At 35.3% G+C, this 24,751-nt stretch overlaps 1 protein-coding gene across 1 annotated transcript; it reads left to right on the top strand.

Moving 5' to 3' along the window:
- Positions 1-139: 139 nt before the first annotated feature.
- Positions 140-3,058, top strand: LOC149842558 (putative TPR repeat-containing protein At1g05150). Its single transcript, XM_089999279.1, has one exon. The coding sequence runs from the start codon at positions 421-423 to the stop codon at positions 2,845-2,847; it is 2,427 nt and encodes an 808-aa protein (XP_089855405.1). The 5' UTR covers positions 140-420; the 3' UTR covers positions 2,848-3,058.
- The last annotated feature ends 21,693 nt before the right edge of the window (positions 3,059-24,751 follow it).

Here is a 24,751-nt window from a genome sequence, read left to right as displayed (position 1 = left end):
AGAGAGAGAGAGTTTTGGGTAAATCTAGGGAGAGGGAGAGTTGGGTAAATCTAGAGAGAGGGGAAAATCTATAGAAAGGGGGTTGGGTAAACCTAGGGAGAGGGAGAGTTGGGTAAATGTAGAGAGAGAAACAGGGAGGGAGAAAGAGAATTTGGTAGATCGAGGAAGAGAGAGTGAGAGAGATGCCTATCACCATTCACCATCACAAATATGAAATGCCGTCACCATTCTCCACCACCACCACCACCACCAATCACCCAATAATGATGAACAGTGGAGCCCCTTCTGCATCCCCACTGCGGGGGGCTTCTTAGTCTCCTCCCCCCCCCCCCCAAAAAAAGAAAAGAAAAGAAAAACCATTATAAAGGTGGGAAAAGGTGAGAGAAAAAGAGCTTTCTGTGAGGTGGGTGTCATCCATCCATGGCTTCCAGAGACAGAGACGACAGGAGCGAGAAGGTGAGGAAGATCTTCGAGCAATTCGATGCCAACAAGGACGGAGGCCTCAACCGCGAGGAGATGGCCGCCCTCGTCATCGCCGTCAACCCCCGTGTGAAGTTCAGCGACCAGCAGATCCAGGCCATCCTCGACGAGGTCTTCCGGACGTACGGCGAGTTCATCGACGGCGAGAAGGGGCTCACCTTCGAGGGCCTCCTCCGCACCTACAACGACGGCGCCGGCGACGTCGACCGAGATTTCGACGCCCTCAACCTCGAGCTCGGCTCCTCCCAGTCCATCATCTCCGCCGCCTCCTCCTCCTCCATCGTCGACGAGCGGGCCGCCGGGGAGGCGGCAGGCTCGGTGACCCACCGGAAACAGGGCGTCGCCGCCTGGGCTTCGTCGCCGAACCACGGCATCGCCTTTGACGATACCTGGAAGATCGTCGACGATTTGGAGATCATTATCAAGAGGTTGAAGGTGAAGCAGATGAAGGACGGCAAAATCAAGGGGGAAAATGTGGGGGATGTGTTCTCAGACCCTGGTTGGTCGAGGGAATTGGGGTCGGAGTCGGAGAGTGGTGGCGTGAAAAGGGTGTTCTGGGAGGAGAGCGGGCCGGAATACGCCGTTTTTCTGAAGGATTTGAGGGCTCTCAGGAGCAGAGCCGACGGGTGCCGGTCGAAAGAGGAGGCTTTCGACGGGCATATGGCCATCGGCCGGACTCTCTACGACCACCAATTGTTCAAGGAAGCGTTGGTGAGCTTCAAGAGGGCGTCGGAATTGCAGCCCACCGACGTGAGGCCCCATTTCAGGAGCGGCAATTCTCTCTATGCTTTGGGGAGGTTTTCTGAATCCAAAGAGGGGTTCCTCCTGGCCCTTGAGGCTGCAGAGGCTAGTGGAAATCAATGGTCTTATCTTCTTCCTCAGATTCATGTCAATCTCGGCATCGCCCTCGAAGGCGAAGGCATGCTTCTCAGCGCTTGCGAGCATTACAGGGAGGCCGCAATCCTCTGCCCCACGCATTACAGGGCTCTCAAGCTTTTGGGCAGTGCTCTCTTTGGGGTTGGGGAGTACAGGGCTGCCGAGAAGGCCCTCGAGGAGGCCGTGTTCCTTCGGCCGGATTACGCCGATGCCCATTGCGATCTTGGGTCGGTGTTGCACGCCATGGGCGAGGACGAGAAGGGGATTCAAGAGTTCCAGAAGGCCATTGATCTCAGGCCTGGACATCTTGACGCTTTGTACAATCTGGGCGGGCTGTTCATGGATGTGGGGAGGTACCAACGGGCTTCGGAAATGTATGGAAGGGTGCTAGCAATTTGGCCGAACCACTGGCGGGCGCAGCTCAACAAGGCGGTCTCGTTGCTGGGCGCAAGCGAGACTGAGGAGGCGAAGAAGGCGCTGAAGGAGGCGTTCAAGATGACCAACAGGGTCGAATTGTACGATGCCATGGCTCACTTGAAGCTTCTGCAGAAGAAGAGAAAGGGGGACTCTGCTAACAATGGCAGTGGCGAAGGTTTTGTAGTCATGGAGGCTGCCAGGTTTAGGAGGGCGAGTAAGAAGACGACTCCCAGGCAGGATCTGGCCATCGCCCTTGAGATAAGGACGTTCCAGAGGATCACCAGATTGAGTCGTTGCGAGGTTGATGCTGTAAAAAAGGAATTCAGCGAGACGAAGGTGCCCGTCACGTATTCGGGAGGTGGGGTGCCCGGGAAATCAATCCGTAAGGCTGTGCTCGAGGGCAACTTGCGCAGACTGCTCCATTTCCTAAAGCCCGAAGCATTTCAAGGAGCCATGAAAACGATCAATGAGAGGATTTTAGCAGTTTTGGATGAGCAGGGTTCCGGTCGGGTTGATCTTGGCATGTTCTATGCTATTCTTGTTCCCATTTGCTCTGGTCCTACTGAGAAGAGGAAGCGGGTCGTTTTTGATTCTCTACTATGGCGCTCAGTCGATGAAACTAACGCCCAGGTCAGGAAGTCGGATGCTACTGCGTACATCAAGTATCTGAGAGCTGTATATGTTCCTTCTAGAGGCATGAGTGACATGATGGAAGTTCATGGGGAGGTAGATGATGCTACTATGATCTCATTTCCCGAGTTCCTTGAGATGTTTGATGATCCGGACTGGGGTTTCGGCATCATGAACGCTTTGGTGAAGCTCGAAAACAATGATAGGGTTCGCCATGGTGGTCATTCTTGCTCTGTATGCAGATATCCGATTATCGGGCCTAGGTTCAAGGAGATGACATCTAATTTCAGCCTGTGCAGTATTTGCTATAGCGAAGGAAAGGTTCCATCTTCTTACAAGCAGGAAGTGTACAGGTTCAAGGAGTATGAAAGTGAGGCTGAGGCCATGAAAGATAAGTTTAAGCTGTTTAATTCAAATTGTAAAACCTCTGCCGATGATCCTTAGGTTCTTATGTAATGCTGTTGGTAATTGTGCACATGCTTCAAAAATCTTGTAACATCCGTAGTTGCTGTTGTTCCACGTTTTTTGTGAATCACAATTCATAAGCATTTGTTCGTCATGGTTAGTCCTTGTACAACAGAATCTTAGAAGTGGTTCACAATTCTTTGTGCAGTGATGTTTTTTACAATAAAGAGAATCGTTTGATTGAGCTAAAGCATATTTAACAGCATATTTGCTGGTCTATTTTGTAACTGTCAACTTCATTATCTTTTGCTTCATCCAGTTGTTATTTTCTGTGGTGGTTCTCCTGGCTGGAATTTTTGGAGCACATCACTATTTGTTATTGTTTAATTTTTCTAATATCTGCCACATTGTGAACTTTGATCTATCTGCATTCTAGTGGACAGTGGTGAACATAATGGTAGTGTGTGATCTGCTTCTCATTTGTTCTTGTCTGTGCCCTGATGTTTTTGGAAAATGAATCAAATCACTTACATGTACGATTCGTGTCTTGATCCATGCCAGACTTTGTCATGCCAACTCCAATGAAAGCCTCTTGGATGTGTTTTTGGTTTACGGGATTTCGATCCATTTATTTTGGAGCTTGCAGAAGCATTTTAGTTCCTTCTGCATAACTGCGTTCTTATTTAATGTTCTTTCAGTATGTTCTATGGTTGAAGAGATATAGATGACTTGAAGCTTTCTGAAATTGAATTTGCTCCATCACTCAGGTCATAGTCCTTGATGATAAATAGGCTCTCCTACCATCATCATCATTAAGTTGTCGTTTGTTGTTGCTGCTGATGCTACTGTGGTAATGTCATTGTCTTTTCAGTTGAAGGGTGCCAATTAAAACTTCTTTGGACGTCTTATTTGCAAACTCTTCCTTGTACTTTGAAGCAGGGACAAAGCTAGGAATTTAAGCTAGGGTGGGCACAAATGCACACTAAAAAGAAAAAATTTTATGACAATAAACTATACTAGCAAGTTAAAAAAAAATTAAGGAACTACATAGTGTCATATTCATAATTAGCAACCTTGCTTGAAACCATAGTTCGAAAACCAGTGACTCCGGAATCGACTCGTCCACTAGTGACTCGTGACTCGGGTGGGTCAACTTGGGTCTTTATATATACACATGCAAAATGTGTATCCATAGAACCCGTTCTAACTTTGGGTCTTGCTTCCAATATTTATAAATTTATTCAAACACATTTTAACCTCCCCATCAAACATTTAAACATATAACTTCATAACCTGCCCTTGAATTCATTCGAAAATATAAATTTATTCCCTGCTCATAAATTCTTTCTAATATTCAAATACATAAATCTGGTCTCTGCCCATAAATTCATTCAAATAATCAAATACATAAAATGAGAAGAACATAATGCATTTTTAGATCAAAAGTACCGTGTAATTTCATAACCTACCCATGAATTCATTCAAAAATATAAATTTAAGAACCAGCTGCAGAGTATCATAATAACATACCTGTATACTTCAACATTTTGCTTTGTTTGATATGACCAAAGAAAGTACCTATGAATAATGCAGTGTGAGTGAGCTCAAGTTTCGATCTTGAAACACATTCAACAAGACTTAACAAAGGAACACAAACATCTTACAAATAAATAGCCAATTAATTAGTATTAAAAAGAAAAAATACATAATAACCTAAAAACGTAATCCAAAATTCATGTCATTTAAACAAATACAAAATCGAAACCGTAATTCTTTCATCATCAATTATGCATTTATGCTATTCAAGCATGTAAAATTATGTTTAATGTTAATTAAAAAAATACAAAAAATATCTAAATTAAATATTAATATTTAAAAACAAAATAAAAAACTAAATTCTATTTAGAAAAAACACAAAAACTCTAAAACCTAATTAAATACTCATTCTATTTAAAAAAAAAAACTAAATAAAAACCTCAATCCTAGCAAACATCATTCATAGTTTTCATACATAAACTAATTGAAACAAAAAAATAACAAAACCCCCAAATTTCTAACTAAAATCAAGTATGTGAATCGTGTATAATGTTGATTAAAAAATAAAAAAATAATTAATTAGTATCTATCCCATTGAAAACCTAAATGCTAATTGAGAAAAAAAACACAAAATCCTTAAAACCTAAATGTTAATCGAAATTCTAATTCTTATATAATCAATTATGCACTTATATGTTATTCAAGCATGTAGAATCATGTTTAATGTTAATTAAAACTACAAAAAATATCTAAATTAAATATTAATATTTAAAAACAAAATAAAAATCTAAATGTTATTTGAAAAAAAAAACAAAAATCTCTAAAACCTAATTAAATATTCATGCTATTAAAAAAAACTAAACGAAAATCTCAATCCTAGCAAAACATTATTCATAGTTTTCATACATAAACTAATTGAAACAAAAAATAACAAAACCCCCAAATTTCTAACTAAAATCAAGTATGTGGATCATGTATAATATTGATTAAAAAAATACAAAACTAATTAATTAGTATCTATCCCATTCAAAACCTAAATGCTAATTGGGGAAAAAAGCACAAAATCCCTAAAAGTTAAATGGCAATCAAAATTCTAATCCTTATATAATCAATTATGCACTTATATGATATTCAAGCATATTGAATCATGTTTAATGAAAAAAAAAATACCTAAATTAAATATTCATCTTATTTAAATACAAAATAAAAATCTAAATGCTATTTGAAAAAAAATAAAAAACTCTAAAACCTAATTAAATATTCATTCTATTAAAAAAAACTAAATGAAAACCTCAATCCTAGCAAACATCATTCATAGTTTTCATACATAAATTAATAGAAACAAAAAATAACAAAACCCCCAAGTTTCTAACTAAAATCAAGTATGTGGATCATGTATAATGTTAATTAAAAAAATACAAAAATAATTAGTATCTATCCCATCGAAAACCTAAATGCTAATTGGTGAAAAAACACATAAATCCCTAAAACCTAAATGCTAATCGAAATTCTAATTCTTATATAATCAATTATGCACTTATATGCTATTCAAGCATGTAGAATCATGTTTACTGTTAATTAAAAAAACACATAAATACTTAAATTAAATATTCATCTTATTTAAAAACAAAATAAAAATCTAAATGTTATTTCCAAGTTTTCAAAGTCTACCTCTTATGAACCACTTTTATTGGTATTGTGATAGGTCCCCATATAATATACTCAAACCATCTTAAAGACTTAAGCAACATTTTTTTTGTTTGCAGTACTTGTAAATATTTTCTAATGTATTCATTTCTAATCTTATCTATTCCGGGAATTCTATACATCCATCTCAACATGTGCATCTCCATGATATGCATTATCTCTTCTTATCGCTTTTTAGTTGTCAGCACCATATAAAAGTGTTGGTCTTGTAGCAGTCTTGTGTACTCATCATTTTAATCGTAAAGGCACTTGTTTAACCACAACACTGCACTATCTTGCAGCTACTTTATTCAGCTTCACAAACTGTATCGGTGATTCTTCCTCAAATTCACCATATCATCTGCATATTGAATAAGTCAAGAGACCTACTCTTGAATGGAAAATGCTTTTTTCATTTATGACATGCAAATAGGTATGGGCTTAGAGGTTGTTAATGTAAATCAACCTTTTAGAACATATTTGTCTCCCTATACATTGTCTTAATAGTTGTTACAACTCCCTCACACATATCTTGACTGACTTCAAGATATCAATGTGGCATCATTTTTTCTTCATTGCTGGCCAAATTAGTTGCATCAGAATTCTGTAATAAGCTTTCTCTAAATCTGAGAAAACTATATGTAAATTTCTTCTCCACTCTCTCAATTTTTCCATGGATTGTCTTGGAAAAGATACTAGTTTTGAGGTTCTTATGTAAATCAACTTTAACTTAGAACTTATTTGTCCCTCTATGCAGTCTTTTACAACTATTTCACTCATATCTTGAATGATTTCAATATATCTATATGGCATCATTTCTTCTTCAGTGCTACCAAATTAGTTGCATTGGAGTTCTGCAATAAGCTTTCTCTAAAACTGAAAAAAAAAACGTATGTAAATTTCTTACCCACTCTAAATTTTTCCATGGAGTGCCTTTACAAGGATGGCCTCTACAGTTATATTTCATTATATATGTACAACGGGAACCCTATAAAATAGGGTCAATTTGTTATACACCAAAAGCAGATGGAGTATATTTAACAGGTTTATTTGGCATCGGCAACTCATCCATATTTCATGTGTTTTAACTTTTAAGCTACGACTTAGTTGCTTTATTTACACCATCCTCTGTCGGGAGATCTTGCAATACAAGTGAGCCTAAAAAATACTTGTAATGAGCCTAGTGCAGTGCCACAAGCAATTACAAGACCAAGTTTTGGCGAGCTTAGAGAAGAGTACAAGTCATTTATCCTCACCATCACACTTACCCGTTGTTCATCTTTCTATTCTAATCCTCCATTTCTTTAATATGGATCATGTTTTTTCTCAGAAATGCTAATGACCCTGAAACAAAGACCCTTTAAGTTTTGGATGATGGAAACGATTATGATACTAACAACATGCAGTAAATGATTAAATTTCCAGAGTAAATGTGTGTTACAATCATATTAATCATTGATAGAATGGAAAGTTCTTACTATGTCAAACGAGGATATGCATTTGGGAGTTAAATATCGCTATATGTTCTGTGTTGTTTCATGTGGGAAGCTAAGCTATGAAGGTTCTGTTCTCCTAAACAAGCCTGTTGGAAATATAGTTATTTATTCTCTAGAAAAATCCTCTTTTCTCTAATTTATGGAACTGTCGGAACTTGAGATGACTCATTAGTTCTGTGCACTTATATTGGCACCATCCCGTTTCACCTTGTGGTTCCATCCTTCTTCCAAAATGATTTTCTCCTCCATTGTTACAGGATTTCGTAATCTAATCTAACTTCTAAAGGCTTTGAACTTGTCAAATTTTGTACACCGTTTTCTTCTTGAAGGGTCTTCAAATGTGGAACATCTTTTCAAAAGGTTTCCATGGTGGACAGCCTTCGAGAATAATATCCCTACATATTCTCTCATGTAATATTGTTGCTATTCTTTAACATGAATTATGTTACTGTAGTTTTTATTTTAGTAAAGACTTATTAAAAGGCTCATTCCTTGCAACTCCAAGTGTGAGTTGTTCACTTTATGTCAGTCGTATCAGATATAAGATCGTTGTCAGCTCCCTCCTAGCCAAGTTTTGAAGGATCTTCTACATTTTGAGTTATTCAATCTAATATTAGCAGGGCTTCTCCCTTTCCATCATCTTCTGAAACTTGTTCTTGTGTTATATTTATTGACAAGTTGTCATGTGGTTGTGAGTTATGAAAGATAAAACTTGAGGTTTCTTGTTCAAAAGGTTTTACTCATTATTGGATGACAAGTTCAAAATCTGTATTTTTCTTCCATTGTGTTTATTGAAGTCAATCACGAATAAAGTAGGTGTTCTTATACTTTGTACAAAATTCGAAGTTGTAGAGAGGAATGGTTGGTGTACTCTGGAGGAGGTTGCCTTATTATGGTATTTTTCGCTTAGGGTATCTGTTTTTTGGATGGCTCGCAGCTCATATTATTACCCAATTGCCATATGAAGAGTTTTTCATGGTCATTCCTCTTCAAAGTTTATTTCAAGTTCTGGACCTCAAAAGAGGGTCGACTGATGTTGTTTGTATTTATGCATCCGAAAAAACCAGAGGAAAGTTTGATGCTCAAGCTAAAATCTGTGTTATCGTATATGTTGACCAAAATTGCTCTTTCCAAATTGAATTATGTTCCAATATCACGCCACATAAATAATGAATCTCACTAATGGTCCCAACTGAAACCCTCATTTCAATATGAAAGTCATAAGTTGGCATTATGTGCAACAAACTTGAAAGCCTGTATTATAAGAATTTTGCTGGATAGTGTTCATATTTCTGCAAATATGTTAGAGATTTCAATGGCATTTCAAGATTAGATGCTGCTGCTTAGTGGATGTTTTCCTAGCCCTTAAAGAAACATCATTGCATGCTAGCCTTGAAAAAAAAAATTACATAAATGGGGAATGTCAACTTTAAAAGCTGGGGGAAGGCCCCCCTTCCATTATGCCAAAAATCTGTACAAGTAGAACTAGATATACAAAGGAGTATCGATCACCATTAGAGGACAAAAAGAATAGTGAGATCAAAAAAGTGGAAAGGATCATCACTAGAATTCCTTCCCCGCAATCCATCCCCTGGGCATGTTGAACCGAAACCGACAGTCCTCTCTGTCCAGGGGAAACACCAAAAGATTGCAAAGTTCACTCCTGGCTTGATAAATTCCTCTGCATCAATCCGAACTGTGTAGACCACGCGAGCATGCTGACCTTTTGAACTTATGCCGATCTGAATGTGAATCTCCTTCCTAGCAGCAGGTGGCCTCTCCCATAATGTAACCATTTTCTCTTGATCCTTGGTCCATTTCAACTTTAGAAAATTCTCAGAACAGTAGTTCCAAACTTCGTGTTGCCACTGCTTCACTGTGATAGATTGTGAGTCATGACCCACAATCGCCAAGCAACTATATGGTAGGACTGCCTCCAACATGCTGTAAGCCAATTCAACTTGAATACTTGTGAAAACCACCATTGAATCTCAGTCACAATATCTTGTGATGGAAGTCTCCTCCGACCAAACCTCGCTACTACCCATGCCAAATTTTGGCCGAGGTGATGCACCCAAAGAAGACATGGCGGTTTGATTCAGCCTCTCTGCCACACAAATAACATCTGTTCGCTAATTGGGGACTCCAAACTTCTGAAGTCGGTCAAGGGTGAGGCGCCTACTCTCGGAAGCAATTTTGACCGTCCAGATTGCCCTGGGGAGATATTTGCTATCCCAGATGTACTTGCGCCACCCCTCCACGAATTTGGTTCGGTTCTTCCCACAACCTGTTTCTTTTCATGCTTGTTATCTGCGTGTTCTTCCATAGGATAATATCAGGATTCGCTAAGAGGCTTAGCAAGTGCATGTCCAAACATGGCGTTAGGATTTGGATCATTCTGGTGGATTGCTTGTATTCTGATAACGCCCACGCCACAAAGCAGTCTATATCATGCTCTACCAGCCCCACATGAGATCCCCCCATACTCCCCAACATCAAAGGCAGAGCGGGGGGGGGGGGAGGGGGCAGTTAATTTTTTTTTTTAAAGCCCAGTCCTAGCCCAGCCCTGATTCCCGGGTCGGATCCAGCACCTAGAGAGGGCGGTCACCCGCCCGTGCTGGATCTGACCTGTTTAACTTATTACCCCTCACCCCCTTTTCTTCTTCGATATTGATTTTGAGTGACCTAGCCCTTGCCCTCGTCTTCCCCAAATCCTCTGACTCCCGACGACCGATCCAACATCGCCCAGCTTCTTCTCCGACGCCGACCGAGCTTCTCCTCTGACGTCGACTGCCCACGCTTCTCCTCCAAGCCTCCGACGCTGCTCCCGTGTTCCTGAGTGAGCGAGATGATGAGACACCGACCGAGCACGACGACGAGACACCGATCTTTTGGGTAATTTGACTAATCAAATATGTGCTAGTTTGATTTAATCAAATTATAGGTGGATTAAAGTGAATTTAATCAAATCAACTCCGAAGTAGGGTTGATCCTGACCTGAAACAATTCACTGCATTTATTTTTTGATCAAATTTTATTTAAAATAAAAAAATAATTTACCCATTTTGGGGATAAATCCTATTTTTTGTTCCTGAATGAGCTCCTATGCATATATTCCTATGTATATATGTATATACATATATGCAAATGTCTCTCAGTCTTTTATCTCATGTTAATTGTTTGACTCATAAATTAAATTAAAGTGGAAGATGAATGTTGACTGTTGATGGTAATTTATATTTTTTTGTGCAATAATTCTACTTTATCTACTCATTTTAGTTGAAACAAAGCTAGGAGAAGGTTGTGAATCAGTGACTTCTGAATTTTAGAATAAGTCCTGATTTCTGAATTATAGAATCAATTATCTACTTTATCTACTCAAATTATATAGAATTATAGAAAAATTCTGACTTCTAACTTGTGTTTTAATGTTCTGATATCCAAATTAATTATCTTTTGACAGTAGGAGAAGGTTGTGAATCAGTGAATTTATTTGAAGGATAAGAAGATATATTTGAAGGTTATGAATTAGTAAATATCGTTTCAGTGGTGCTAACTCTTATCTTGTTACTCTCCTAGTGACTTGTGAGTATATGCTTAACTCTTATCTAGTTGCAATTTACAAATTTATTGTTGTTATTTGTCCTGATCCATACCCTATGCATGATTATTAGTTTGTTATAGTTGTTAAGTGTTAATTATTATAGTGTTAATTTGTTAATTAGTATAGACTTATAGTGTTATATTGGTATTTTTCTGTCATTTATCACCAATCAGTAACTGTATCTGATTCGGTGTACTTGTGTAGAATTGTAATGATTAATTATGTAGATTATTGATAGTTTACGTGTCTGATTAATAATTTTATCATCAATCAGTAACTGTATCTGATTCGGTGTACTTATGTAGAATTGTAATGATTAATTGTGTAGATTATTGATAGTTTATGTGTTTGATTAATAATTTTATCACCAATCAGTAACTATCTGATTCAGTGTACTTGTGTAGAATTGTAATGATTAATTGTGTAGATTATTGATAGTTTACGTGTTTAATTAATAATTTTATTACCAATCAGTAATTATATCTGATTTGGTGAAAAATTTATACTTGTTTTTCTCTAGTTTTTTTCACTACCTTAACATGATGTTATTCAATTATTTTTTTATTATTTATCACCAATCAGTAATTATATTTGATTCAGTATACTTATGTATAATTGTTATGTTGAACAGTTAAAGTAATACTTCTATAAGTTGAAACAGTCGAAGTTATGCTCATGTAGTATCTTATTTATTTATAGAATTTGAAATGGAAAGAAGACAATCTTCGAGCACTAAGAAAAGAAAAAACTTGTTATCATTTTTTTTGAAGTTAGACAACTCTTCAGATGGACAAGTCGAGGAAACTCCAAGTCCTACTACAACAATTCCTTCATCACCTGAGCATATTCCATCTCTGAATCCAACTTCAGAATCTGATTTTTATATTGAAAGAGATCCAGGTAAAAGAAAGCGTATGTGTGATCACCCTGTTAATGAAATAGATCGAGGTTAAGCTTTATTTCAGAATATGCGATGACAAGGGTACGATGGTACTAGTAATATGTGGGGTGCTTGGAATGGGCTCCAAGCTTTATTTCTGAAGGATTGTCCTTATGCATATTATGTTCATTGTTTTGCGCATCGTTTGCAATTAACATTGGTTTCTGCAGTTAAGGATGTTCGTGACATTTGGCAATTGTTTTCTCATTTGGATAATGTTGATAACATTATTACTTCTTCACCTAAGCGTGTTGGTGAGTTGAAAGATGCACATAGAAAAGAAATTGAGCATTTGTTAGAAACTGGGGAACGATCGACAGGAAGTGGGGCTAATTAAATTGGGAACTTGCATAGAGCTGAAGCTACTCGTTGGAGCTCTCATTATGAATCTGTAAAGAGCTTGGTGGATATGTACGTTGCAATATGTAAAGTATTTGAGTGCCTGATTGAAAATTCTCCAAGTGCTAGATCTCAGGCTGAAGTTGATGGTGCATACACTTGCATTACAAGTTTCAAATTTATATTTGTCTTGCATTTGATGAATCAAATATTTGCAGTTACTGATATTCTATGTTAGGCCCTTCAAAAGAAAAATCAAGATATCTTGATTGCTATGAGATTTGTCTACACTACAAAGACTGTGCTTCAAGCTTTGAGAGAAGATGGTTGGAAAGAATTTCTTCAAGAGGTAACATCATTTTGTTCAACAAATGATATTTGCCTACTTGACTTCAATGGTTCATATATGGTTGGTCGATCTTGTGGTCATAAGTATCCCTCAGTTGAGCATCACTATCATTTTAATGTTTTCAATAAAGCTATAAATTTCTTGTTGGTGGAGTTAAATACTAGATTTAATGACACATCAATCAAACTTCTTTCTCTCAGTGCGACATTGGATTCTAGAAACTCATTTGAATCCTTTAATATAACTGATACTTGCAAGCTTGCAGAGAAGTTCTATCCTCAAGATTTTACACTACAAGATATATTTTACTTGAAAGCAGAGTTACAACATTATCAGATTGATGTGGTTTCTGATCCTCGATTTCAAGTATTTACTCTACCTGATTTGTATCAAAAGTTGGTTGCAAGTGGAAGGTCAGAAAGTTATGTCATGCTAACTAGATTATTTCATCTTGTATTGACATTACCAGTTTCTATGGTCACTACATAACGAGAATTTTCAGTGATGAAGCATATGAAGACGGAAATTCTTAACAAAATGGACGGCAATTTTCTTGCTGACTGTATGGCATTGTACATCGAACGAGAATATACTATGACTTTAGTTATAGATTCTCTTATAGATGAATTTTATGCTACGGGTAACCATCGGGGTTCATTTTAGTTGGTTCTTTTGTATTTTGATTTATTTTGTCATAAATAAAATTTATGCATTGTTATGAACTTCAAATTATCGCACCAGTGTTATATATTGCCATTAGATAATGTTTAAGAACTTTCCATTGAGGTTGAGAAAGACTGCAGCAAATAGTTTGATTTGTCCATATGAAATAGATTTTTATTAATAATTGCAACCATTTTTTATTTTATCTCAAAAAAAAAATTCCAGCGGCGCTGCCCCCGAACCCCAGACTATCACACCAATTTTTTTTTTGCTACCCACCCCCCCTCACATGAATCCTAGCTACACCTCTGCCCAACATCCAACCCAGTGACCTACTGTCCATAGGCTTTTCTTCCGAAGATATATCAATTTGGAGAGTTTGACCCAGTCTGATTTTCCCTTTAAAATCAACCATGCCAAATACACACGCTTGGTGAGCCCTGTTGATGATCTCATATATGGGTTTGAATCCAACTCCCCCTTCCATCTTTGGCCGACACAACTTGGCCCACTTAATCAAATGATATATATATATATATATATATATATATATATATATATATATATATATATATATATATATATATAACGTCATCTGTTTCTCCCATAGGAAATCAACAAAGAAACATTCCAATACGCGGATGACCACCATAGGAATTCTGAAACATAAACTCCAGAAGACAACCATACCACAGAGGATGCATCTGATGAGGCAGATCCTCTCCGCGTATGAGAGAAGTTTGCTCTTCCATGCAACCAACTTCTCCACCTTGAGGATTAGGTAGCAATAGTGTTCCAACCGCAGATTCCCCACAAGAAGCGGAAGACCTAAATACTCGACGGGAAGTGCTTCGATCCTCAATCCTAAAATACCACCAATAGTATTGAGGTCGGCAGTTTGAACATGAAAAAAGGAATGATTGATGACTTCGTTGGATTTATTTGCATGCCCAAATGAGTTTTAAATTTATGCACCACTATTGTCAGCTTAGTTGTTAAAAATTGTGCCTAGGCTTCACATTGGCAGACGCAGAGTCACTGCTTAGGCTTATGAGTCTAGGCGGTAAAGCTTTATTTTTTGACCTATGCTGCTTAGGTTGTCATTGTTTAGGTCGTAGCAACATGGTTATTATTTTTATAAAAAAAATTCTCCTTCCTTTACTTCTTTTTTTTTTTCTTCTTTTTCTCGTCCCAAAAGCTTTCTTTTTTTGTTCTCTCATTTTTTTCTTCTTTTGCTTTTCGTTTTTACCCTCTCTTTTTTTCTTTCTCATCCTTTCACTCCTCCGATTTCTCTTTTTCTTCCTCTTTTCAAAACTTTAACCAAAAAAATACATAGATTTATTTTTTAAATACGCGGTCTCATCTATTACATTGCCTTAACTGAATTGGACTCTAAGGGGTTAGCCTGTACAAGCACCAGCATTTAATAACTCTTTAGAAGTGAATCCAAGAAAAGATGTTCAAGTGATAAAATCTTTTATTTCAAAATCTCATATACTTTAAAATTCATAGTAAAAACAACAATTTAAAAACGGTTAAACATTCTAGGCGAGTTACAATTATTTAAAGGAGCATCAATAAACCATAAACTATTCTACACCATTCATTTCATAATTAAATAATTCATATCAATGGTTCACTTAACTAAATAGTTATCAGAGTAAAGTATAATCCACGAGGTCTAAATAAAATAAAGAATAGGTTCATATGGAAACCCTACAACATCCCACGCTCAGTCATTATCTTAAAATTTTAAAAGTAAAGTGTCAAACTCTCAACCAGGTCTCAATAAAATGTATTACATGCATACACATCACTAAGCATACATAAGCATGCATTCATATAATAACATACAATATATAATAGCAGACATGTAATTGAATCTCAATAATAGTTAAATTTTCGAAAACACATTATCATAATATGTCATCATTAAACATCATATCATCACAAACATGCTTTCAATCAAAACAATAAAATAAATAAAATTGCATAATTTAAAGTGATCCTAATAATCTATTAATTGTTTTTCTTGCTTAATCCTATAGGCACCTCCATGCAAAATTCTTCATCTAGTAAAGACCATTCATGCGTTTATTATGCTATGTATTTTTATTATAATCTGAATGACAATCCAAAAGAAGAATGATTAACAATCAAGAAAAAATCTCTTAATGATGACATAAAATATGATTGATCTCATAAAAAGACTCTGCAGGTCAAAGTGACTATCACCTAAGTCACACGGTAGTCTAGTCCCCTCACTCTTGGGATTGGGGAACCAAAGGAGATGCCTCACATTCCAAACAACACAATATCCTTGAAGCTTGTACTCTCTAAGGTAGACTTGTGATGCTAGATCCTAAAAATTCTCGTACCCTTTTTAGGTACCAGAAATTGTCTAGTGTAGGGTTATCTCTAATTAAGGCCATAGATAAATTATATATATATTTTCATAATTTAGTGCATACTTAACACCTCATTGAGTTCTCACAACCTCTTGCTCACATTTAAACAAATCTCATATGCTTGCATGTCACACACACACGTCTTACAACACAAAAATATCATATGACCCCATCCTCATAGTCATGCACACATGCAAGGTACATTCATATGAGTATATGCAACACATCAATACGGGCTCTCAAGCATCGATCAATTTCTTGAATTGTGAGCTCACTATGAGCAATCAATTATGCATCATGCAATTCATGTTTTATGATGTGTAATAATAGAAATTAATCATCATGATATATACACATAAATTATGTTATAACATACATTGCATATCATACTCATATAAGCACATAAAAAGATCATGCATTCATTTGAATATACAAATATCATTTATCACATGCATAATCATAATATGGCATATCATAAACATCATTCAAAAGCCACACACACTGGTCTCTAACTATTAACGTGTCCTCATGGTTTAGTTCTAGAACCAAAACTTGCCTAATTGATCCTCTTTCGGAACCCAAATACATGTACCACAAGAGTTTCAACTCGAAATCGTAAACATTAAATTTTATCAGTCAGTATAAAGTATGTCCCGATCAAATTATTGTGAGAAAAAATCCAAATAACAGTAGATGCATAGATGTATTAGCTAAACACATTCATAAATCTTATCACAATTAGAATTCAAAACATGAAGAAATAATTATTTTACTGAAACTAGTTTTTTGCTCATTAACTAACCTATTCAGTTCAGACCCTTCAAAGAAGCTTCAAATCAGTAACCTTACATAATAAAAAAAATCATAAAAATTATTGTAAATAGAGAAACATGTCTGAAACAATCTTTTATGGAGATTAGGTTCAAACTCCATTGAAGTTGTGAATTAAAATTCATGAATAATAGACTCTTAAGGTTCTTAGACAGACTATACTTCAGAAAATTTCAGGTTCCTGAGCCAAATTTCATGATTTTTTAACTCACAGACCGTAATGAATCTATGTATCAAATTTTTATTGGAGGTTATTCAATATGCAACTAACACTCATATTTTTTTCATCCTTAACTATGGTAAAGATTAAGATAAATAAAATTTGTAATATAGTATGGTTGAAATACAGGATGTCTGTTAGAATCGAAATCTTGTTTTGACTTTCGGAGACCATAACTTCAAATCAATATTTAAATTTAATTTTTAAAAAAGAAACTTGAAACCTTCAAAATTGATTTTCTATATTTAGGATTTTATTTATTTTTTAGATTTTATTTGATAAAACACCATAAATATCAATTTCAATATAATTTAAGCATTCGAATCACATCAAACACATATTCAATATAATATGAAAATATAAATTCTGTCTTTTATGAACTACGAACAAGATATAGGATTTTTTTTTAAAATATTTTTGGTAAAAAACCATCTGGAGACTCGTAGCCTTTCGAAATCATAATATATCAGCCCAAACATATGTTTAGGATTGATATCATCTAATATATAGGTCCAAATATTTAATTCAACATGCATATGCACCCTTGGTGCTATGCATGCATACAAGCCAATGAGATCATGCATGAATCATGTAAATCAAAAAATCGTCAGATGATCGGTATTGATGCGATGTTTCACTATCTTCGTAATGGAGCTCTAATAGCTGCCACAAAACTGGACGTTTTCTTCTATCGAGCATGAATAGGGAAGAAGATGTAGGTTTGAGAGAGAAGAGAGACAAAATAGGTGAGAGAAATGTAAGAGTTTTGATTGGAATAGGAGGGGTGTGTGGGAGGGCTCCATTTATGGGCCCTCTCCACCCCAATCTAGTTGGATAGGGCTCCTCTCTCTCTCTCTATTCAAAATTGTGTGGATAGGCGGAGGAGTCCTAATTGTTTATGTTTTTAATTCAATTGACTCTCCTAATGTTTTAAAACTCCCACTTAGCTAGGTTACCCATTTCTTTTAACTTTTTTCTTATCTAACTACTCTAAGTGCTTAATCAACTAAGAGAGCTAGAGTGAGGGGGACATCCAACCCTCTAGGGTTTTTTAGTTAATTAAGTAATTAACTTAGTTGCCACCTTGGCAATTGGGTCTAAGTGGGGCATACATGGGTCATCCCACCCCATGGGTCCAAATCCAAATGATATTGGATCCAGAAGCCCAATAAAATCCAATCCAAACTTCTTAAATTAATAATTCAAACTCAAAAGCTTATTTAAAACCCGCACTAGATCCAAATACTAGGGTTTGGATCCAGATTCGATATATTTGATATTCTCAAAATAAATATTCATGATCCAATTACAATTTTAAATTTAAAAATTTGCACATATATATTGGACATAAAATACATCTTTATTTATTTTATATTAGAGAAAAATCACTAGTGTTACACTTCTACCCTACCAAAATGCAGGGTTCAAGGAAATAATACTAGAAAAAAGTGTCTCATGTAGTTGGCTATAATTTCATATAGAATTTAAAAAATGAAATTGTATAGTGAGGTAGGGCTAAAGTCACTGAGATTAATTACTCATTCTGATTTCAGGATAAGGATGATGTGAGTTTGATGATGCGCCTCAATAGCTTTCCTTTTAAGGAAGAAGTCTCAAACTTTTCGAGATATGTCATCATCAATGATTCCCTAATAGTGTTGTAAAAACAATTCTAGAAAACCATTGAGGCTAGGAGCACTGTCTCCATCACTGCTTTCCTTATTTCATCATGGAAATGGATGATAAAAGAGATGTGTTTCCTTCGCCTGTCACTATCTTCCCCTCCTCCAATAGACTGAACATATCTTTGTCCAAGAAATCCTTGGACAATTGTGTCTGAAGTTTGATGCACACAACTGTTTGATGTGAATAGATCCTTAGTGCATTACCCATCATGCTCAACTACTCCAAAATTGTTCCTTCTCAATTTATGTTTAAGAGAAGCATGGAAGAAACCCGTATTGGCATCACCCGTTGTTACCCATCTGATATAATTTTTTTGTTTCCACAAAAGCTCCTCCTACTTGAGAACCTTCTCAAGTTCAGTTCGGAGGTTCCCGACCCTAATTTAAACCTCCTCACGTCCTTTGCACTCCTATTGTTAGATATCCTCAAGTGCATGTTTGATCGGCAAGACCACTATAATGTTTCTAAATATGTTCCAATTTCACCACTGCAAATTTTGATGAACCTCATCCAACTTGTGAACCAACCTTTGCATGGGATTTCCTCTCACTCACGTATTTCAACTGGATTTCATGATATGATATTAATCAGAATGCGCCTAATTTAGAAGTATCAAAAAACCTTAGGCCCATATTATATGCTATCAGAGAAAGAGGTTTGGAGGATCAAGGCACTGTGGTCTGAGACTGACCTTGGAAGGATTCTTAGTGAGCTTTTCCTCTCAAATCTTTCTTTCCAAGCCTCATTGGAGAAGCACCAATCTAGTTTGTTGAATGTGTGGTCATTGCCCTTTCTATCATTAGATGATGTCAAAGAATGATGAGGGTCTCCTATCTCCACCACCTCACTGTTGAAGATGAATGCATTGAAGGCCAACATTGATGAGATGGGGTTACAGGGACAATCTTGTCTTGTGACCTCCTAATAGCATTAAAGTCGCCCCTGATCAAACAGGGAATGGTAATGGAAGACATGATGGCATGTAGATCCATGAATGATTGACGTCTAACGGCCACGTACGGGTGGGGATAGACTCCAGTAACTAAGAACAATGTCATAGAGGGAGGCAATGGCCTAGCTATAATTATGATCCAAAAACCTGGCTAGCTTCCTTAAGGATTTTTATTTTCCTTGCATCTCAAATGCAAAGAATTTAGGTCCAATCTCCTACTTCATCTGAGTTAGAGATAAACAAGAGGTTGGGAAATTTACACTTTACTCTAATGTTGTCAGTATCAGCCCTGAATCGTTGGGTTGCCTATTCAATTTTATCGGTCGATGTCGATACGCAGTTGAATCATTCTGTATCGACCCAAAAATAATAATAAATTATTACATGTCAATCATTATGTGACATATGTTAAAACTATTAAAATAATATTAAAAAATATTTTTTTGGTATTTTTTATATTTATTAAAAACTAGCCAAATCAGCGTTGCAATATATCAAAATTTTGTCGATACGATGGGTATTAGCCAATACACATTGATATTGATAACATTGCTTTACTCTCTCCCACTGGGGTCTTGATAACCATAACAAGAAAATCCATTGGAGAGAGTTACGCCGCACAAGAGCCAAGCAAAAAATTTAGCCTTGCGACAACAACCCATAAGGGTTCCACTCATTTGGTAAGAACAACTTGTGAACATCACAAGTTTCATAGAGGGTGTCCATTGCCACAAGGTTGATAAGCTGGATGTACTCCTAGTGGGTATGGAATACCTCAAGGTTTTTACGACTGGACACATTCCAATGCATGGTCGGTGATAGAGTGGTTTTTCCTTGCTCGAAAAAAAAATGGTATGCAAGTGTTTTTAACCTAAATATTTTGATATATCTCTTGCTTACCATAAAATTGTAGCAAAATGCTAAGTAGCGGGATGTAGATAGACATGAACTTTGGTAACCAATGTCTTGAGGATTTAAGAGTGTTAATATCCTATCCAATTAGGTATCTTCAAAGAAAAATTAGTCATAAATCGTCTAGGAAGAATTAGATGCTAAGATTTTTACTGTGGTTTACTTGATATGTCTGATTTAATGCCATAAAATTTTGGAATTTAATTTAATTTAATCCCGAATAAGATCTAAAAATCTCAAAACATGTATTGTTTTTGTTATTTGATAAAACGTATTTCTCAAAATTATAAAATCTGGACTGACTTTCATGAATTTTTGTTTCCAAACTGTGAGGAATCGACCTTTCAAATTTTAACTGTGTGTTCTTTCTGGTCTAACACATCCTAAAATGTTAGCTTAAGATCCTGAGTATTTTAAAGGATATAATTTTCACAGAATAATCTATCTCTGCAAGATTACAATCAAGACATAATTTTTGTACCGACTTGCAGATAGCATATCTCCCAATAAACAACTCATCTAAGTCTGAGATTTGATCTAGGACTACTTCCACACACACACACACACACACACACACACACACACACACACACACACACACACATATATATATATATATATATATATATATATATATATATATATATATATATATATATATATATATATAACATACCCATAATTTTTTAGGATTTATGGGTCTATGGTTTTGGAGAACCAAATTTTTCTTTTGGACTGGTCGGATCAAAATACCACGGAACAAAACAAGAAATTTTAAGATTTCAAAAAGAGCTCCAAGAAAAGTTTCCAACAATTTTTAATCCATCAACAACACATTAGATCCATTCATACAAATATTTAACATGTTGTAAATATAAAAATCCAACACATAACATGAATATAAAACTCAAATCAACCATTTTTCAAAAGAGAACAAGTTTGCTCTATGCTACTAATAAAAATCCTTTTTACAAAAGAAATCTTGGTCTTAAAAATTAATCCAACCTAGATCCCTTGTACACAACCCATCTAAACCTCATACATGCTAAAAAATGTAAAATCTTGTACGTTAATATGATGTTGTTCAATTAAAACACCACACACAAAAATGAAGCACAAATTGTAACGTAGTGCTCTCGAGACACTTTTGGGATGTGAAAGAGATCATAAATTAATTTTTCAACACACATGGTTGTTTTCCAAGGCTAAGGTACATACCTCGTATCAAACTCAACACACAAAATGAGCCAAAACACAAATATGATCGGCTAATATAGACAGTCACTAGAAAAATTGCGGAGTATAAAGCTTACCATAGCAAAAATGATCTCTACAAGGGCTGGCTAGAAGACTGATCCTCGCTTCTCCCTTGCTCTCTCTCTCTCTCAACATGTCATATGGGGAAGGAAGGTGACTCAACCCATTAATAGAGGAGGTTGGGTTTTCTCTTCCTATTTCATTTTCTAGGTGATGCCTCTCTTCTTGGAGTTACCAAAAAAATCAAACTCCTACTCTTAGTTTACCTCATGTCTCCTATGTATCCATGGAAAACTAAATCACTAATGTTATCTAAAATTTGTACTCCTAAGTGGTCCCATGCATGAATTATGGTTCATTTACATTAGGATCCATGGTCTGACATAGGGTCCACTCTTAGGATCCAACATATAATACTAATTTTTGTTATATAAGGTTAAAACATGAATGATTCTTTTCTTTTTTTTGTTTAAGATCAAACATGATTATCTTGAATTTTCTTCTATGGATCTTGATTATCCCATCCAAATTTAAATCTTGAAATGATCCATGATGTATAAATCCAAATTGAACTAAGCAATAAGGCTTTAAAATTAAAATGATATTAATGTGTGTTGATCTTCCAGTATTACTTTATTTGGCGTATTATGAATATAAAAAGCCTTAGTTTTATGCTTAAAAGTACATGACATAATTGAATTCTAAAATGCTCCCTTGAATCATATCAACTATTATAAAAGTGAAAGCAATATTCTTTTTACTTAGAATGTTTTTAAAATGAGCTAATTGCTTGAAAACATGATTGCATGGTCTTTGCATATTTTAGACATTATATTGTCGGTAATTATGTGTTTGGACACAAATTGAATTTGGATATATAGATCCAAGGTTTATATGCTGATGTAGTGAATCACTTTGTGAACTTTGAGCATGACTTTGAATATGTATGTCTTGAAAGAAATATTTTCAAGTTTCTTATTATAGATATGAAATGTAAGAGTAGAATTATGATTGTATGCTCATTGAATGAATAATTTAGTTAGGAATATGATTGAATATTTTTTGACATGCTTTGAATGCTTAATGCATATTTTGTTTATGGTTTTGGATAACAAAACATAATGATTGGATCTTGATATATTGATCCAAAGTTGATATGATCACGTAGTGATTCACTTTGAGAAGAGTAAATAACTACGATTGCATGTTTAATAAAGAACATGCTTATGCTTTTCATAATGCACATGAAAAGTAGAAGCATTTGTTATATTTTAATAATTGATTAAATAAGCTTGGTTTGATATATTTGAAGCTTATGCATGTAAATTGCATGCAATGTGATTGAATTTTTAATTTAAATGCATATAAAGTTCACTGGTAATGATTTGAAGTACAAATATGCTTGAAAATTACTATCAATATAGATGTTGATATGAATATCTTGCATCAATGTGTTGATGAACAATTTAACAATGAATCAACTTTTGGAGTTGAATTAATTAGCAGTATGACAAAAAACCTATTGTTGATGAGCAATATGAGCTCTTAGTATTAAACTAATTGTTAGATAGTCAGCTCATGAATGGTTATTAGAGGACCATGTATTCCTCTTAAAAATGATATGTCTGGAGAATTGGTGGTCATGATGGTCTTTCCAAGAACTCATATGGTTAGTGGAGGCTGGTCACATCTACTAACCATGTGAAGAGATAATCGTGGTTAGTAGAGGTTGACCACCTTTACTAACCATGTGATGAAATCTTTTTTTTTATTGCACAAAATGCAAGAAAAATATGACATTGCATTGCATAGAAAAGTAGGATTTGAATTATAAGTTGCATATGCATGGATATATTTATCATGGTTGCTTGTATAATTGCATGAATGGATGTTTTTCGTGCTTTAGAAGCTTTATGCATGGCATGCAACATGGTTGTATTAAATTTTATTTTATTTTGTTATCATGACTATTTAGATCGGGATATATTGATCTAAAATGATCAAGTGGTGTTTAACCTAATGAGAGTCTATGCATGTTGCATGTGGTAATGGTGCACATGGATAGTAGGAGTATCGTCTGTGGTGAAACCTTGAAAAGTGGGAGCCTTAATCATGTTTGGCAAATAAATTTTTATGAATTCATTGGATGATAAAAATCCATTCCTCTTTTCAATATTTTGTATTTAATTTTTATTGATTAGGTTTTTTTATTTTCATTAATTTGGGCTTTAAATCAATTTTCTTTAATTAAGATTTTTTATTTAATTTTATTAGTATTTTTCTTTGATCTGAATAGGTTTTTTTTCTTTGATTAGGGTTTTGAATCAAATATCTTTAATGGGGATTTTAGATATTTAATTTGATTAGGGTTTTTTGCTTTGATTTTCTTGATTTTAAAGTTATATATATATATATATATATATATATATATATATATATATATATATATATATGGTCAAATTCAAGCCAACCATTTTCTATAATTGTTTGTACAGGAGAGTGTTTCATGGGAAATACAAATGCTATGGGCCTGGAGCAAACTTTTCAGGAAGAGTTTCATGGTCCAAGGAACTTACTTCAGGAGGATAAACCTTTTATTTCTCTTAACTTCATTGATGGGTCTGAATACTCACCTACTGAGTAGTCAAACTAATGTGTGTTGCAATATTGCAATGCCAATTGATTTTGTGAAAACATATAACCACAAACAAACTTTTTTTTCATTTATCTTTTTTGGATCCAAGTTTGGGAGGTATATCACAACCAGTTTGGCAGCAGAGATGATATTGCCAACTGAGATAGCTTATATATATATATATATATATATATATATATATATATATATATATATATATATATATATATATATATATATATATATAATGGGGAGAAACCTCTGTTATGGTTTGGATGTCCTGTTACAAGCGAAGTGCCTTGTTGACCCTGGCCCTGTTATTGTTAGCACAGCCTTTATGCCTCTAGATCGGTTCAATATCATGCATGCGAACTACAAAAGATATAGAAAAAGCAATGTGCGAAGGTAATGGGCGCAATATTTTTGTGG

Source organism: Nuphar pumila, chromosome 3 (genome assembly GCF_984573655.1).
Source record: "Nuphar pumila chromosome 3, dmNupPumi1.hap1.1, whole genome shotgun sequence".
Lineage (NCBI taxonomy): Eukaryota > Viridiplantae > Streptophyta > Magnoliopsida > Nymphaeales > Nymphaeaceae > Nuphar > Nuphar pumila.
Note: the sequence above shows the minus strand (reverse complement) of the source record. Positions and strands in the feature narration are given on the sequence as shown.